The sequence below is a fragment of the Lagenorhynchus albirostris genome, chromosome 16 (genome assembly GCF_949774975.1).
Source record: "Lagenorhynchus albirostris chromosome 16, mLagAlb1.1, whole genome shotgun sequence".
Taxonomy (NCBI): domain Eukaryota; kingdom Metazoa; phylum Chordata; class Mammalia; order Artiodactyla; family Delphinidae; genus Lagenorhynchus; species Lagenorhynchus albirostris.
The window spans coordinates 66,600,240-66,618,902 of record NC_083110.1 but is presented as its reverse complement, the minus strand read 5'-3'; the positions used below and the strand labels follow the sequence as shown (position 1 = coordinate 66,618,902).

The 18,663-nt window shown below is 45.3% G+C and overlaps 1 protein-coding gene across 1 annotated transcript in view; it reads right to left on the bottom strand.

Annotated features, from left to right (window-relative positions):
* ACSL5 (acyl-CoA synthetase long chain family member 5) overlaps positions 1–17,574 on the bottom strand; it is a 42,774-nt gene extending 25,200 nt beyond the window's left edge. The window contains exons 1-2 of the mRNA XM_060125495.1: positions 17,321–17,574; positions 1,131–1,315 (exon numbers count right to left, since the gene is read on the bottom strand). Of these exons, the coding sequence (XP_059981478.1) occupies positions 1,131–1,286 (156 nt within the window). The 5' untranslated portion in view covers positions 1,287–1,315; positions 17,321–17,574. The remainder of the gene's footprint in view (positions 1–1,130; positions 1,316–17,320) is intronic.
* Positions 17,575–18,663: the final 1,089 nt, after the last annotated feature.

Sequence of the window (18,663 nt, the reverse complement as noted above, 5' to 3'; positions counted from 1 at the left end):
ATCTTTCTTTCTTAGGAAGAAATCTCATTGAAGGATACGATGAAAGGCAAAAGTAGAAGTTTCAGGAAAGAAGAAGTGTCAAGTCAATTGAAAGCAAGAGGCTGAAGAATCACTGAATTAAGGAGTTAGATTATGAGCGATGCAGAGAAGTCTGGGGAGATGGTAGTGATAAAGGTCAGATCTCAGGGAGTTGAAGTTCAGAAGAGGGAATCAACAAATGGACTGCTCTTAAAGACTCTGGGGAAAAGGGAGGATTGAAAAGAGATGGTGGCCTGAAGCAGCAGGACCAGCAGGACAGGAAGATGCTGCTAAAAATCTTCCAAATAAAAGGGAGGCAGGCGGAGAGTGGAGGCAACTTGGCGTAAGATTCCCGAGTAGAAGAACAGAGTTTGTAAAAAGATCAGAAGGGGTTAGCTTTACAAAGGAACAGGAATGCTTTTTTTCTCTGAAAAGGGTTGAAGATGAAAAATCGTGAGAGAAAATTCTTGGAGCTTTCCCTTAGCTCAGAGATATAGGAGGCGGTGTGATTTGCTGAAAAGTCAGGGAATTGAGGGGGAAAGCCCAGCTCCATGTCTGTCGTTTTAAGAGGGAACATTACCTCAAAGCTGGTATTTAACTCAATAACTTCTTTACTATTCTCAGACACTGGGTGTCTTGATGAAAATGTTCTCCTGTCCCCAAAGTACTGACTCCCTCATCTAGATCGTGGGTCAGCAAACTTTTTCTGTAAAGGACTTTGTAAATGCTTTAGGCTTCGTGGAACACGTATGATCTATCACTCTTTTTTTTTTTTACATATCCCTTGAAAAATATAAAAAACATTCTTAGCTTGCTACTCACACAGAAAAGGGTGGATTTTGCCTGCAGGCTGTAGTTTGCCAACCCCAGATCTAGATTACTGGCATCATAAAACCAGTAAAAGCTGTGATTTCATTTTTATTACGAAGGAAAATATGCGATGACTAGAAAGTTTAACTTACAGATTTTGGGTTGTTTTGCTAACCAAAAAGGCTTACTTTCCCATACTACCCCCCGCCCCACCCAAGTCTCCTTCACCAGTGATCCTCAGGTCTTGAATTCGTTTGTGCTTGATCAAGTTTGACAAGCTGAAAAGGTGCTGGGTAAGTTACCTCGAGTCCCACCGATTGCTTGTTCAGATCAACAACAGGCAACATGGGCCGGGGTCTGTTAATCAGCCACAGGAATATGGCGGCTCCAAAGGTCAGGACGCAGATCAGTGCCGGAGTCGGAAGTGGGGAAAACAAGAAGTTAAAGATAAAAAGCATCTTTGTGAATAGCAGCAGGAAATTCAGGCCTAAAAAAAAAGAAGGAACGAAAAAGTTAGAGGAAATGGTCGTACATTTTTACTCAATAGCTCTGTGTTTACAGAAAGAACACACACACACACACACACACACACACACACACACACACACACACACACACACACACACACAGCTTCTAGCCCTCCAAATAGCCAGGATTGGACCACTTTAGCAGCTGAATTTCTCCCACTGTTTACCTTAACATTGTCAAGAATAGTAGAATGCATTCTCTACCCTTGCTGCTTGACTGTCCTCCCACAAGGCAGAAAGGATCAAAGGAAACAGGTTAATCATTTTCCAGACAATTTTGAGAAAGGACTACCCTTTAATTTTTTGACTGACAAAGCCTAGAAGAAGCCCTCTGGACCCAAAATAAGCTGGTAGTCAGAGGAGGGGGCTCCAGAGAGCTCCCCCTGCCCAAGCAGAACGAGGGTCACAAAGGACTCTTGCAACTGCCTCTCCCTAGTATAAACCAGACAGAAGAGGGAACCTCAGGAGAGGTGACATCACCCATCTTAGAAATTAAGCATTCTCGGGCTTCCCTGGTGGCGCAGTGGTTGAGAGTCCACCTGCCGATGCAGGGGACACGGGTTCGTGCCCCGGTCCGGGAAGATCCCACATGCCACGGAGCGGCTGGGCCCGTGAGCCATGACCGCTAAGCCTGTGCGTCCGGAGCCTGTGCTCCGCAACGGGAGAGGCCACAACAGTGAGAGGCCCGCATACCGCAAAAAAAAAAAAAAAAAGAAAGAAAGAAATTAAGCATTCTCCTGTGAAAGACATTTCCTGCTGGCCAGATATGCCTTGCTCATTGCTTTCTTTTCTGAGTCATCAGGAGGGTCTCAGAAATCAACAGAACCACAACTTGCCAGGTCCAAAGTCCTCTCCTCCAGGGAGCCTGGAGGAACCATTTTTATTGGAGGCAACTTTAGCCAGGTCTGCAGGAAGGATGCAGGAGAATGGGCCTGACACATGGTAGCAGGTGAGCATTGAAGATTCAGGCCAGGAAGTGATCTCAGCGAACCAAAAGCAACAGTCTTCCCCCACAACTCAGCTTTTCTTGTAGTTTCCAGCTTCAAACTACTCTAACAGGAGGCATTAACATTTGAGTGGGTCCTAGGAACTCATTCTCACTGAAGCCATCTCTCTCAGCTCTTGCCTCACAACTTTCAGACTTGACTAGGACAATAACAGCATCAAACAAATGAGCACCAACTCTATGCCAGGCACTGAGCTGGGTTGTTTGCATGGATTATCTAATTGAAATCGCATTTTACAGACAAAGAAAATAGAAACTCCCAGAAGTAGTGACTTGTCCAAGGTCACTCATCATTTGCCACTGCTGCTTCCCTGTTAAAATCTACAAAATCACAACCCATTTTTTCCTTATAGAGTCTAGCCACAAGGTTCAAGGAGACTGAGTTCATCTGGCCCCTTACAGGTCACAGCAAAGGCATTTCAGATTTTGTATTCTTTAAAGTTTACTGCAACGCCCTATATCTCAGAGATGAAACTAAATGTTCCTACTCAAAATCAAGAGAGCAAAGCAAGTCCAATAAAAAGTCATAGCCACCCTCAGAGCTTTGGGACAGCTGCCATTAGCTGGAACTTTTGCCACTAAGGGAAACAGTTCATTCCACTTTAACAAAGGCTTTAAAGCCTAGAAATTTTGTGTGGGAACCGTAACAGTCACAAGAAACCCTGAGTCACTTTTCATCATTTTCTACCCCTTGATTGGTTATTCCTGAGTTTGGAGTAGTCCCTTTCCATTTTATGGAGCAAAATTGAACTTCCAGAGACTGGGATGACTGTCTCAATTCTTTGGTTTCTTCCACATTGTGTTTAGGTAAAGAAAAAGAAGATTAAAAAAAAAGCCAGATCCCAAAGGTGCTAGTTTACCTAACAACAGGTGCTACTATGACCACCTGCCAGGATTCTGAGAGCTGGGATTCTTGGAATCCAGCCTTAGCCAAAATTGTGTGGTAAGGCAGTCCAGGAGGCAAAGCATATTAGAGAGCCAGCCATGCGGGACACCATTCCAAGGCCGGCCACCCACCCCAGGCTGAGAAGTGCGGCTGCCCCAGGGGAAGCTGCAAAATTCACAGGACAGGTAGCAATGCCAAAGGGAGAGGGAACCTGCTTTGTGCTCAGCCATCTCTGCCTCCTGCCAACCCCTGTCCTCAGCCTGGGGTACTGCCACCAGTCTGGTGCTACCTTAGAATCTGGGGTTCTGCCCTTTGCCTTCGTCCCTCCCCAAGTGAAATATTCTTACCTGCACCTCCCTGCTTGGATACAAGAACAGATTGTTGCACTGAGGACTTTTGCCCTCTTCTTACACATGGCAGCTTTATATTTCAGTTGGAGACATAATGGGAGACTTTGCAAACAACGTCTTCAAAAGAGGGTCTAAAGGTGAAATCTGGCAGTGTGGGAAGGGGGAAGAGGGAGGGTGAATTGCCTGGCAGGTAACACAAAGGGAGGAGAGAGAGAAAGAACCCATGACCCGTCTAAAGGTGGTACCTGCTGTCCACCCCGGCTGATTCTTACCATGTAGTAGTGTGAGCCCAAGGTCACCAGATGGTCAGATTCTTTACTCCCTAGAAAACCTGGAACACTGGATTTTTATGAAACCTCAATTTTAACTTCTGGCTCTATTAGTAAGGGTCTGGTATGGGATAAACGAAAACACATCTGGTGTAATCCGGACCACGGTCTGCCAATTCTTGAGCACTCCTTTTCGGTGAACTCCTGTCCTATTGCCCACAGATGGGATGAGCCTGGCCGCTTCACTACCTTGCCTACACTGGCAAGGGACTTTATTTGCAGAAAACACTGAAAGACGTATTTGTCCACTGAAATAGCTTACTCACTTTGTTTGCTACTGCTGACCAGGTATCCAAATAGGATATACACAGAATTTCAGATGCTTCCTCCCTGCCTCCCCACATTTTAAAAAATGGAGGTAAAATTCATATAACATAGAATCAACCAGTTTTAAAATGTACAACTTAGCAGCATTTAACACAGTCACAGTATTACATTCACAGTGTTGTGCAACCGCCATCTCTAGTTATTTCCAGAACATTTCGGGGCCCCAAAAGCTGAAACCACGCACCCATTAAACTGTAACTCCCACTCTCTCCTCCCCCTCACCCCGGGCAACCACTAACTTACTTTCTGTTTCCATGTATTTACCCATTCTGAATATTTCGTATAAATGGAATTATGTAATATGCGACCCTTTGTGTCTAACTTCTTTCACTCAGCATAATTTTTTTCTTTCTTTTTTTTTTTTTTTGCTGTACGCGGGTCTCTCACTGTTGTGGCCTCTCCCGTTGCGGAGCACAGGCTCCGGACGCGCAGGCTCAGCGGCCATGGCTCACGGGCCCAGCCGCTCCGCGGCATGTGGGATCCTCCTGGACAGGGGCATGAACCCGCGTCCCCTGCATCGGCAGGAGGACTCTCAACCACTGCGCCACCAGGGAAGCCCTCAGCATAATATTTTTAAGGTTTATCCATGTCTAAGGTTTAGCATGTATCAGTACTTCATTCCTTCTAATGGCTGAAGAATGTTCCATTGTATGGAAAGACCACATTTTGCTGATCTAGTCATCAGTTGGTAGATATTTGGGTTATTTCCACATTTTGGCTGTGGTGAATAGTGCTGTGAACATTTGTATACAAGTTTTGTTTGAATACCTATTTTCAGTTCTTTGGGGTAAATAGTAGTGGAAATGCTGGGTCACATGGTAATTTTATGTTTAATTTTTTGAAGAACCACCAAACTGTTCTCCACAGTAGCTCTATCATTTTACATTCCAACCAGCAATGTAGAGGATTCCAATTTCTTTACATCCTTACCAACATTTGCTGTTTTTTTCTTTAAAAAAAAAATAATAGCCATTCTAATGGGTGTGAAATGACATCTCATTTTGATTTTGATTTGCATTTCCCTAATGACTAATGATGCTTAGCAACTTTTCATGTGCTTTTTGGCCATTTGTATTTCTTCTGTGAAGAAATGTCTATTGCAGTCCTTTGTCTATTTTTAAATTGGGCTGTTTGTCTTTTTGTTGTTGACTTGTAAGCCTTCTTTATATATTCTGATACTAGAACCTTCTCAGAAATATGATTTGCAAATATTTTCTGCCAATGTGTAGGTTGTCTTTTCACTATCTTGATAGTCTCCTTTTTTTCTTTTTTTTTTCCGTACGCGGGCCTTTCACTGTTGTGGCCTCTCCCGTTGCGGAGCACAGTCTCCGGACGCGCAGGCTCAGCGGCCACGGCTCACGGGCCCAGCTGCTCTGCGGCATGTGGGATCTTCCCGGACCGGGGCATGAACCCGTGTCCCTTGCATCGGCAGGCGGACTCTCAACCACTGCGCCCCTGGGGAAGCCCGATAGTCTCCTTTTTAATGCACAGCACACACACACATTTTGAACCTAGGATGCTAGCACTAGAGAGGATTTGCAACCGTATCATATAACTCTCTCACTGTTTAAATGGGAGAAACCGAGGGTCTGAGAGAAGGCAAGACCTTCAGGTTACACCAGTACTGGACTGGTTGCCATTCTAAACTTTAGAAACTATGAACACTTCCAGATATGTTCAAGTAAACAAGGGGAGAAGCCACCATCTCTCTCGTCATGTGTCCTGTGTCACTCAAATTACAATTCTGATCGGTCACTCCACGGAACCCCTGCAAGCTTTTCCTCTTCCCTTAACGTCACTCCCAGTTGGGAAAGAATGGAGTAAGGACAAGTGCAATAGCAGTAAAGAAAAGAGGAAGGAGAGCTGTGTTACACTGTATCTGGGAGTTCTCGTTTGAGGTTATCTACAGATGTTTGAACAAGCCACAGGGTTGCCCCAATTGGAAAGCTTCCTCCGCTTTCTGATGTGGTAATAGTGACACGCCTTAGTCCCATACCCCAGGATGCCCATCTGTCCTCAGCCCTTCCCCTTGACTCTCTCTCCAGGCCCCTCACTTCCTCTGTGGTTTGAATGGCCACAGCCAACATTACTCATCTGGCTCCTGACGTGTTGAATTCCCAAGCTTGCTGAAGGACACCTCCTGCCTTCATACCTGCTTGCAAGCTCCCAGGACCAGCCTTGGTACCTAGGTTATGACCACCCCATAATCAGCTTTGGGTTTTGCTCCTTTGAAGATTTGGGGCAGCATGTCTTCATTGTCCCATTTTCCTTGGATAAAGTCCTTAAATGACCCCCTTCTACTCTAATATTCATGTTTTTGGTCAACTACGTTTATTGCTATGAATCTTTCAGAATCTCCCTATAATCTATAAATAATTTGTCTTCTGATAGTCCCTTTCACTTAAAAGATTTTATTTTTCTGCTGTGTATTCTGCTCTTCAAGCATAAGTCCACTCCCATCTTAGGGTCTCTGTATCTGCTCTTCTTTTTGCCTGAAACACTCTTCCCCAGATCTGAAATGGTTGTGTATTGCTTGTAGCTCAGATCTCAACTCCAATGTCATTTCCTCAGAGGCTCTCTCTGATCACCCTATTTAATATTGCCCTTTCCACCTCAGTCATTGTCATGGACCCTGATTTCTCTTCTCCATGTCACTGTTTGCTATCTGAAATAGTTCTAGTCCCTTATGGTCCATTGCCCCTACTGAACTGATGCTTTAATCGGAACAAGGATTTTTGTTATGTTCACAGCTGTGCTTCCAATGCCTGCACCATGCCTGGCACAGAGTAAACTTTCAATGAGTGGTTGCTGAATAAATGACCAGTTTTCTAGTTCAGAATTGTCTGTTCTAAATACTCTCAGTTGACCCACTTCTCCCTTAATAAAACTCTCCCACCCCCAAACTCTCCAATCTTAAATTATCGAAAGTCACTCCGGACAATCTTGAGATAGGTACTCCTGATCAATATTTTGGCAGGGTATTAGGTTCGGGATGATGGATGGTGAAAGGATGTATTTCTAACATATATAAAAAACCAGTCAGGATCAGTCTGCTCCTCCAGGCTTGGAAGAATCTGCAGGATGGATCTTATCAAATGAAGTCATCTACAGTGTTAAGTGGGTAAATGGTCCAGCCTAGAAATACATGATTCTGTGGCCCTGGGTTTTTGGAATTCAAAGGACAATAAGACTAATTATCTTTGCTTTTACTCTTGAAGAACGAATTATTTTCTATTCAATAATGAGATATAGATTGCAATTACAAGCTTTAAAAAAATCTGCCTTCTAGAAAGTGGCACACTCATTTGGACTTAATTGGTTTTCTGTTCTCTTGCATGTATGGGCTCATTCTGTGGTGATAGAAAGTTCATTAAAAGGGAGACCAGAGTCCCCAAGTTCTTACACGCAGTTAATTAACACGTTCTTCCATACTGAATTACTTACTCTCTCCTAGAGACTATGTCACAAATCTTCTCAACTCATAATGACTCCAAAGGGGCCTGTGTGTTATTAAGGAGGCTGTATATGAAAGTTCTGCTTTCCCGGTTGGGCTTTAAGTTCTAATCCAGCCTCCATTGTTATTTCCCTAGATTTCTGCCGCCCCCAATTTAGGAGCCCTTCATATCATTCCTTAACTGCGTAGTTAATATATATAGACAAAGCCCAAAGTAATGGCAACAGGTCAATAGGACATTACAAACCAATAGCCTCATGAGCATACCTGGGAGGATCTGGTAACCTTTTCCTTTATATGCAATGAATGTGAACCAGATAAGAGTTCTATTGCAAGATCCTTCACCCAGCTTTCTCAGAGCTCTGGAGCTAAGGAGTTTTCACCTTTCCTTACTCCAGTTTACTCTTCTGTAGCACATGGAGTTTTCTTCTAATAAGAAATAAAACACAACATGATTTGAGACAACAATCCTCTTTCGCAAAACATGGTCAGAGAAAAGGCTGATATGAGGACCTACTGTATAGCACAAGGAACTATACTCAGTATCTTGTAATAACCTATAATGGAAGAGAATGTAAAAAAGGAATATATATATTTATATATCTGTGTAACTGAATCACTTTGCTGTACACCTGAAACTAACACAACATTGTAAATCAACTATATTTCAATACAAAATTTAAAAAATGGAAAAGCATTGGTTCCTAAGGAGGGTAAACCTCAGCTACCCATGTTACCTTAAATGAGTCAGAAAGGGCCAACATTCAGTTATATCTAAGATAAAATTTATTGTCATATTTCCCAATTAAAAAAAATTGCTGAGAAGGGAATCCTAAAATCTCTCTAAAGAAATAAGAGGCAATTATAAACCATGAGATATTTCAGTTAGGCAGCCAGTTACCAAATCAGTAGCCAGAAAGTCGATAGCTTTCCTATATTTTGTGTAAATAACTAATTCGAAAATAATGGAAAAGGTGCCATTCCCAATAGTGTGTAAGAATAAATGTGTAAAACCTACATTTAAAAAGTTCACATCCGCAGGACATAAAAAGGCTTGAATAATGGAAAGACATACTTGAAACAGTTAAGGGGTCCAATCTCCCTAAATAAATTTATACATTTAATGCAACCCTAATAAAGACCAATAGGATTTTCTTGGGAAATTAAAAAGTTAAAGTTCACCCAGGAAAATAAAACTTACAAAAATAGTCAGAAAGTTTTTGAAAAGTAACAGGAATTGGGTGGGTAGCAGAGAGGTTACCCAAACATTACCCAATTTGCTTACTGTGGAGCTATAGAAGTTTTCTATTGGTCATAAATAGACAAATCTATGTGATGAGATAATCCGGAAATACTCCCAGTGGATGCTATTATCATATACTAAACTGCAGTCCAAATCAAGATAGATTTTTTTCACTTACAATCAATGTGTTGAGACAAGTGACTAGCCATTCAGAGAGAATACCGAAAGTTGATTACTGTCTTACCCCTAAAACAAAAATACATTGGAGATGGATCAAAGACTAAATATAAAACATTGAAAACCATGAGAGTATTTGAGGATAAAAAGTATGAGAGAATTGTTTTTTATAATCTTGGCATGGGGAAGACTCAAGACAGACACAAAACCTAGAACCTATAAAAGGAAAATGTTGGCAACTTTGACTACACAAAACTTTATATTTGTCCTGCAGAACAGATACCAGAGACAAAGTCAAAGATAAACTGGGAAAAATATCAAATATTCCAGATAGGCAAAGAGCTCATTTCCTCAGTAGAAATGAGTAGAAGTCAGTGAAAAACAAAATACAACCCAGTAAAACCAAGGGCAGAGGGCATGACCAGACAGTTCACGGCAAAACAAACAGGTTACTTAAAACCAGGGAGAGGCATTCAACTTCACTTATAGTTTTTTAAAATGCAAATTTAAATGAAATGCCTTTTCCCCATCATTTAGATTAGCGATGATGAAACAGTACAAAATGCACTATCAATCACGAAGACGTAAACTTGGGGCAGCCTCCGTAGGGATGTGCCCATTGCCCGCTACCACAATTTAAAATGTGTTCCCTTTGACCTAATGACTCTACTAGTAATTTATTCCATAGAAAGACATCAGTTCAATAAAAAGTGCATCACTTTAAATGGCTGTTTGAGGCACCCGTTAGGAATATGGACTCTGAGTCACACTGCGCTCAATCCTTGTCTGTGGTCAGCTTTGTGACCTAGGGTAGATAACTTCTGTGTGTTTCCTCATCTGTAAAATGGCAATACTAGTATCTCCCTCATAAGGCTGTCACCATGATTAAAGGAGTTCATGTACCTGTGTGGTGCTTAGAACAATGCCTGACACATGGGCTCAGGTATGAGCTATTCTGTTCATCATCATTAATCTATAGGATTGCTGATAATGTCAGAAACCAGGAAAGCCTTCCTTGATAGGAGAGTAACCAGATAAATTATAGCACTTACACACAATGGAATTCTTGGCAGGTAGTAAGGAGAATAAAGCAGGTCTGATAAGGAAAGAACTATGTGAAATACTACCAAGTAGAAAGGAAAAAACCGCTTGGACAGTGTAGTGTATGCTTTTGTGTTTCTGAAAGAATAATCCTCATAGGAAAAGACAGACTGAAGAGGAGAAATTATGAATGGATTGTCCAGAAGTTTTGAGTATTCAGTCATTCAGCCAAAGATATTTAAGGGCTTGACTGTATACCATCAGTATCATTCCAGGTGCTGGGATATAGCAGTGAAACCCTGCTCTTGTGGGGTTGGATTTCATTGGGAGTTTGGCGACAAGCCTGAACAAGAACTAGATTATAGAATACTGTGGAATAAAAACTATATTAGGGAAAGAGGATTGAGTGTGCAGCAGGGGGTGAATTTTAATTAGGGAGGTTACAGTAGGTATCATTGGGACAGTAACACTTGAGAGGATGTATCACTTAATCTGTAATATGTATGCTTTTTAAAAAAAAAAAAGGTAAGATGAACAACTCTGAATTATCCCACTTCTGACTAAGGCAGCTGACTTAGAAAATTCTACCTTGGTTGGTGGCATTTCATGTGACTACACCTGAGAATACAGCCTCATCCTCATTTCTAGAAGTGCAGCTCTCCCACCACTAAAGCTACATTCCATCAGTAGCCTTTTCCCTGCACCCACGTTACCGGCCAGTCTGGATGGCAGCTCTGAGGGTGGAAACATTTTTCATTCATTCCCCTTAGTGGATAAGAAACCAAAGGTGAAGGTTGGGTCATGGGGCCAAAGGGGACCCGAAAGTGCATCTTTCAACATTCTCAGCAGTTGCTGAGAACAGAGGCTGGTGTAACATCCCAACCTACGAGCCTACAGATAACTTCTCAGCCACTCACCAGCGCCTGGGTGCTCAGGCCACCGCCTGGCACTAGCCTTCTCCACCAAGCAGGCCCGGGTTCCCAGGCCTGAGTGGCTCTCCTCCCCTGGAGGCCTGGTACCCAGCATGCTCTGAAGCACACACCCCATGGGATGTCCCCAGGCAGATGGGAAAGGGCCTCCTTGTCACCTCCATGGGGTCATTCACGTGTGGCCAAGCAGGAAGACAGCATTATCAAAGGGGATCCCTGTTAAAACCCCAAGGGTGGCGAAGCAGTCATTTCCACACCCCGGAAAGATTGTGTGAGTGCTTAAATAACTAAAACAGGAAACAGAGGGACTTCCCTGGCGGTCTAGTGGTTAAGACTTCACCTTCCAATGCAGGGGGTGCAGGTTCAATTCCTGGTCAGGGAGCTAAGGTCTCACAGGCCTCAGGGCCAAGAAAACAAAACATAAAACAGAAGCAATGTGGTAACAAATTCAAAAAAGTCTTTAGAAATGGTCCACATCAAAAAATCTTTAAAAATAAAAGCCAAAAAAACAGGGAAGTGATACTAATCTCCCACATTTTGTTTTTCCTAGCCCAATTCCTAGGCCACACCCAACAGTTCCAGTTTGTCAGGCGGCTGGCAGAGAGGTGAGGGCGAGGCTTGGGAATGTTCCCTGACCCACCAGCAAACATAACCATAAATAAATCCTCAGGGTTTCGATGCTTATCCACTGGTGATATCTTTGCTACCGAATAGCACAGGAAAAGCTGTAGGAGTCGGATCAGCTCTTTCCTTGGGTTTGGGTCTCGGGGGTTCCTGGGGCTCAGCTGACAGCTTGAGTTGTGTGCACTCCCAGGCAGAGGCTATCTTAATGCAGCACTGTGCCCGAGATACGGTGGGGACCCACCGAGTGCCAACAAGTCACCCTCCCCTTTCGCTCACCATTAGCACAAGATCAGAGAAAGGCACCTAGGGAGGGGAGTCTACTGAGGAAACAGGTTGCAGAACTCAATCCCGCGATGACACGATGTGCGCCTACACACAGTGGGGGGGTCAGGGGGTGGGGAGAGCCGCTGAGCCCTCCTCAGAAATGCCACAGCTGGACTTCCTGCTATAGCAAGGGCAGCACTAAGCAACCCGACCCGAGTGAGGTCAAGGTTCACTCATCCTACCAGCATTCGAATATACATACGAGCACCTACTATGTGCCGGGCAGTGTGTCCAGCATGGGGAAACTACACTCAGAGTTCATAGTCCAGTAGGGGATAAAGCCAATTCCCCAGGCAGGAAACAAATGCTCTGTGGAATGTTCCCCAGCTTTGGGAGCATCTGCTCCATACATACTGGAGAAAGTATGTATGTGGCAAGAGATACATTCACCCTCTGCACTTTAAGTTTACGTATAATTTCCTTTGAATAAGGCAAACCAAGATCTTAGACTCAGCGTATGCCCAGCACCGTGCTGTGTGCAAAGGACCAAACACTTAGAAGGCACAGCTCCTGCCCTCTGGGGACTTATGGGTCCATCGAACACTAAAATCACCTATACAAGGATTCAGCGTGCAAGATGAGCTAATGCATATGAAGAAGGGAGAGGCCAGTGTAGACTGGAGGAGGTGGAGGTGGTCTAAGGAGCACTAGACCCTCAAGGACGTGTGGTCCTTGATCCCCTGGCTGTATCGACAATAGTCTTATGTCCAGGGTCAATCAAGGATGACCACCCCACCAAGCCAATGGCTGGTAAGACCCCAACTATGATTCCAGCCAGGGTCACTGTCACCAAACTACCTTTCTCCATTGTTGTCTGTGTCTCTCTATCTACTTTTCCATGGAGAGAGCAGTCACAATATTAGGTTGGATAAACCTAAGTAGCAGAGAGGACGAGGAATACCCGGCTGTGGGGTGAGAGGTGCAGCACGGTTAGAGGCACCAAAGTGGGACAAGCGTGAAGGGAAATGGTGAAGAGACATGTCTGATGGAGATAGAGGACCAATTTTAGTTGAAAGGGAAAAAAAAGCTTCCAAAGGGCTGAGTAAGACAGTGTCTGGGGCCTGGTATAGACACTACACCACTGGAGTCATTTGGTTCACAAACACCAGAGAGCCTTGGGGTGCCAGGCCTTGGTGGGGTGGGATTTATCAGGAAAGCCTTCATTAAGTCAAATGCCAAAATCCTCTTAACTCAGTCCATGAAGATCACACAGGATAGTTGCTGAGCCACTCATAGGCTGGTGACAGGCAGTGACAAGTCCCACTGGATCTTAGATCGACTTAGTCAACCTTGATGTACTACTGTGCTTCCAACAAGTCAGAGTCCAGCAGCTCTACCCTGAGGAAGTCCTTGTCTCAGTAAACATTCCCAAAGGCCTTCCAAGCCTATTGCTGACCAAGTGAATCATGAGAGTGCTGAGGTCAGGAGAACCAGTACAATCCGCTGGAGTTGATAAGAGCCTGTATAAAGATAGGCTGGACAAAGTGCTAGTGCCCCATCACCGAGGCCAGGATAAAGACAGGCTGACGCAGGAGGCTGTGAAAGAGGTCTCTGCAGAATCAACCCACTCACTACCTGGTCGGGCAAGTCAGGGGTCACCAGATTCAGTGTGTAAACAAGAAACTTTATTCCCAATAGTCTCATTTCCAGTGGCAAACGTTTAAGGCCATTGCCTTTCCAGGTACCAGAGCAACAGAACTACCACTTACCAGATATGTGGCCCTGGGACAGTTACTTAATGTCACTGAGCATCAGCTTCCCTCCACTGCACACCAGAAGGGGTAGGTAATTATCTCTACTTAAAAGGGATACTATGGGTAGACTTTCCAGTATGCTGTCCAGCACATAGGAAGCCCTCAGTGAGGATGAGCTCTCTTTTTCCCTCTTCCACTCAAGTCAGTTTCTAACTCCTTGTCAATATCAGATGTTCTGTTTCGAGATGTCCCCAAAGAGAAGAGATGGTCATGATCTTTGTAGTATAACTGCCCTTCGACTTACATACAAAGGTCTTAACAACTCCTCATTTCTATTTAAACAGAGGATTTCTAGCTGGGGATCACATGGTCCACCTCTAAGCTCTGACCCTGCCATCTCCCTCAGCCCTACCTCACCCCTGCATCCTCCCACAAGCCACTCACAACCTCACAACTCTTAGAGTAGAGGGACCCATGGAGACCCAGAGATCTACAACAAGCTTCCCCACAGAGGGTTGGTACCATGGCCTCACCACAGCAGTACAAGGGCTGCCTGACCTTCCAAACTCCAAAACTCGTATTTATTCTAATGACATGAATTAAGAGCCTGAAAATACCAGGCTCTGTGCCAGGGGAAGAACGAGAGAGTACATTTCTGATCTCATGGTGCGTGGTCACATGGGGGAGAAAGAGACCGGGATGTGTTTATAGCAGAGTGCGGCGAGAGCAGCGACGGCTGACCTCAGGGCTGCTGGGGACATGTCACCCCCGTAGGGTGCCTCCGGACACGAGTCACCTGAGGTCACACTCCAAATGAGGGTCAGTTCATCTGCTGGCCAGGCATATGAGACAGACAGAAACAGAAACCTCCTTCCTGATTTCTAAAAATATCTCCAAGTCCTGGTTTAGGAATTCACCTGCCTAGAGGTGGGAGGGTTTGTTTTTTTTTCTGAGGTGCAATTCACGTAACATAAAATGAACCACTTTAAAGTGAACAATCCAGCGGCATTTGGTACATTCACAATGTTGTGCAACCACCACCTCTATCTAGTTTCAAAACACTTTCATCATCCCCAAAGGAAATCCTGTACCCATTAAGCAGTTACTCCCCATTCCTCTTTCCTCCCAATCCCTGGCAACCAAGGCTGCATCTGCTTTCCATTTCTATGGATTTGAAAGTGGGAGGATTTGCAAGAAAAAGGTTTCTCCCAGTTTCTAATTCTCTGGTCCATGCACTAAACTAGACTCATCAGAAATGGAGGCAGAGTTTGCCGTCAGAACTAAATGAGCCAGAGTTCAAATGCCAGCTGCAATCTCTTCATACTGTGTCCAGTTTATTTCTAAGTCTTGGTTCCCCTGTCTACAAAAAAAATACCTACCTCATAGGACTGCTTTGAAGATCAAAAGATAAAAGCCCCATAAATGAGTAAGCACAGGGGCTTCGCTGGAGGTGCAGTGGTTAAGAATCCACCTGCCAATGCAGGGGACATGGGTTGGGGCCCTGGCCCGGGAAAGTCCCACATGCCACGGAGCAACTAAGCCCGTGCGCCACAACTACTGAGCCTGGGCTCTAGAGCCCACGAGCCACAACTACTGAGCCCACGTGCCACAACTACTGAAGCCCACGCTCCGCAATAAGAGAAGCCATTGCAATGAGAAGCCTGCGCACCACGACAAAGAGTAGCCCCTGCTCGCTGCAACTAGAGAAAGCCCACACACAACGAGGGCCCAATGCAGCCAAAAATAAATTAATTAAATAAATAAATTAAAACAAAACAAACAGTAAGCACAGCACTGCCCCACAGTAAATATTCAAAGAATGGTAGCTGTAATATTTACATTCTAGAAAAATGTCAACCTGAAAAGTCTCTAATAAATATGTGAAGTCAATATCTGCCCGGGTCACCATACATAAGGATCTTTTTAAAAATGAAAATTTCTAGGAAATCCAGAGAGAAGTTAATTCTACACAGGAGTGGATGGAACACGGTTTTTAACATCACACCAACTGCAGCTTCTCTTCCAGTTGACAGCTGGCTGCTTTGCGATCTTGGGAAGGTGGCTTCACCTCTCTTAACCACCCATCTCCTCATACTGTCTTAATGAAACGGCAGAGTACCCACTTTGAGCTGGTGCGTAACTGGCTTCCTCTTCCCCCTCCCCCATAGTTTCCTTCCTTTCTCCTTTCTGGACCCACAGCCTCCCTCTAGCATCTGTGGGTTTAGGGCCTAGGCACTCAATGATACACTGTTATTATTTTAGGTGTCATTGCCCCCAGAGAGTTAGACTAAAAGTTGGGAGAAAAGACTATTTCAGGTCAGGACCTCAACAAATGCTCGGCTGAAGCATCCTGTTTGGTCTGGATAATGTTTGAAAAAAACCGTCAAGTTGGAGTATGTTTATCTGGGAGCACCTGCCTTGCATTTTGCCTCTCACCTGCATCTTGTTATATATCACCTACTTTACTTAGCTCTATTGTCTGCCTCTTCTATAGGTATTTGTGACTCTTGTTTCAGTTTTTGTCCCTTTTATTGTGCCAAGCGTACAAGTGATGCCTACAAGATTTTATACCAAGTCTCTTCCAAGATTATTCTATGTTCACCTCAAATACTTGTCCATTGGAGGGGACAACCATAAAGTAACTCTCACGCTGGAATACAGAGGGAGGGATCACCAAAACCAATTATTCCTTTTTTTTTAACTGAAACAATCTTTTATTTTTAAATTAAATTAAATTTAGTTTAATTTAATTCTATTATTTTTAAGACTGCCTCTGTTAGAGAATACTAATTACCTACAAACTGGAGCTATAGATCCAATCCTACTTTTCAAATCACCAACAAGATGGATACCCACAGAAGGTAGTAAGCCCCAACTATGGAGTCCCTTTCCAACACTCACTCCTTGAAGGTCAAGTTCATCTTAGATTCAACTTGTGGCCCTACTCCTTAAAACAGATCCAACTTCATCCAGAAACCATTCCATTAGTCATGCATCGGGCAGCTCTTCCCCTCAGAAGGACTAAAAATCCATCAGGAAAATTGAGGACAACACCCAGTGCAGCACAGGCGAGCTATAGGCAGAGGCTCAGGCCCACAAAATGGGGTCCGGGTTGTGGTTCCCCTTCCCCAAGAGAGGCAGGAGAAAGGACTCCTCCACAATCTGCCTTCTCCTCCACCCTCCTGATGGGGAGGGTTTTTTTTTTTTTTTTTTTTTTGCGGTACGCGGGCCTTTCACTGTTGTGGCCTCTCCCGTTGCGGAGCACAGGCTCTGGACGCGCAGGCTCAGTGGCCATGGCTCACGGGCCCAGCCGCTCCGCGGCATGTGGGATCTTCCCGGACCAGGGCACGACCCCGCGTCCCCTGCATCGGCAGGCGGACTCTCAACCACTGTGCCACCAGGGAAGCCCGAGGAGGGTTTAAAGAAGTCCCTTAGAGACCAGGGAGAAAGTGAGCACTGACACGTGCCTGTGACACAGCAAGCGGCAGATTCGCCAGAGCTGGGGGTCAGGATGCCACCGGGGCTTCTGCCCCATGCCCACGAGACCCCTCACTAAATGCCCCCTCCAGCTGCCCCCTTACCCTGCGAGGGGGCCGCATCTCTTGGTGCTTCCAGTGAATGGGGCCTCCTGGCTCTGAGTTCCTCGTGGCACGAGTCCCTGGCCTCTCCCCTCACCCCCGGTTCCTCCAGGGTCACAGGGGCTTCAGAGCATCTCTGCAGGCTGAGGGTCCCCGGTTCTGAGCCGTCTGAGCCGTCAGGCCCCTGTCCGAGCTGCCCCGTGTCGGGAGTCAGGCCATGGCCGGCTTCTAACGTGCTCGGGGACTTCACTTCCTGGTTTTTCTTTCACAACTGAAAGTGGAAGCGTTCTGACCAGAAGGAGAAAAGCCGCTAAAGCTCTCCTGGCTCGGTTTCAAAGCCTTTACCATCAGTCCCTAAGGGCTGACACAGAAGACAGCCTGCATCCACGCAGCTCATGCTCTCCCTGTCTGTCTGACTACCGCTAAACCAAGACCAAAAACCAGACGGAGATGACTGAGGTGCCCCTTGCAGACCGCCACTGTCAGAGAGGTGAGACGCCCTCCCTGGGTTCCCAGGACAGGGAGGTCCAGCCACAGGGCACCGTGGCCCTCGCAGCCTTCCCAAGACTGTGGGGACACCTGGAGGCCAGCCTGGCCTGGCCAGCATTGCCGGCCAGCCGTGCACTGTGTCACCCACTCTCCAGTCCCCAGTGAGCCTGCCTCAGTCCCCGAAGCAGTGCTGATAAAGCCAAGAAAACGAGCACGTCAGGAACGACAGGGACAGCCACGGAGGATCTGTTCCTTTCCTCTGACACATCATTTTCGTACCTCAAATTTGCTGCCTCCCTCACCTCCCAGATTACAACTGGGAAATTTTAAAATCAGGAATCCACAAGCACACACGCCGTTAGCTGTTAGATTGATCCTGCATCTCGGAGCCTCTGGAAAACTCCACTGTATATTCGTGAGACAACGACAGTGGCAAAGACAAATTACTTCTTGGTATTATTATAAAAATTGCTTTGAATGTGCAGACGCCCTGAAAGAGTCTTGGGGATTTGTCTACAGGGCCTCAGGACCTGCAGTAGTCTCATTGGATTCGCCTACGGCTGCGGCCACAGAAGGGCATGGGAGCGTCCATTCTCAGATTTGAAGGCAGAAAGAACAAGTTCTCCTGCCCCTTCCTGCCCCCACCCCTCCCCACCACCTCTCAGACATCCCAGAATTAAGCAGCACTTTCCCCAGCCTTGGTTCCTTTAAGAAGGATCGAGGTAATTCCAGCACAAGCTCAGTTCTTTACTAGAGTTAGATTGGGATTCCTTCTCTACACAGAGGAGGGCCTAAAAGCCTCCAACCATAAAAACCAAAGTGAGCTGTGTCCCAATCTCAGGGAACATAAGCGCTGG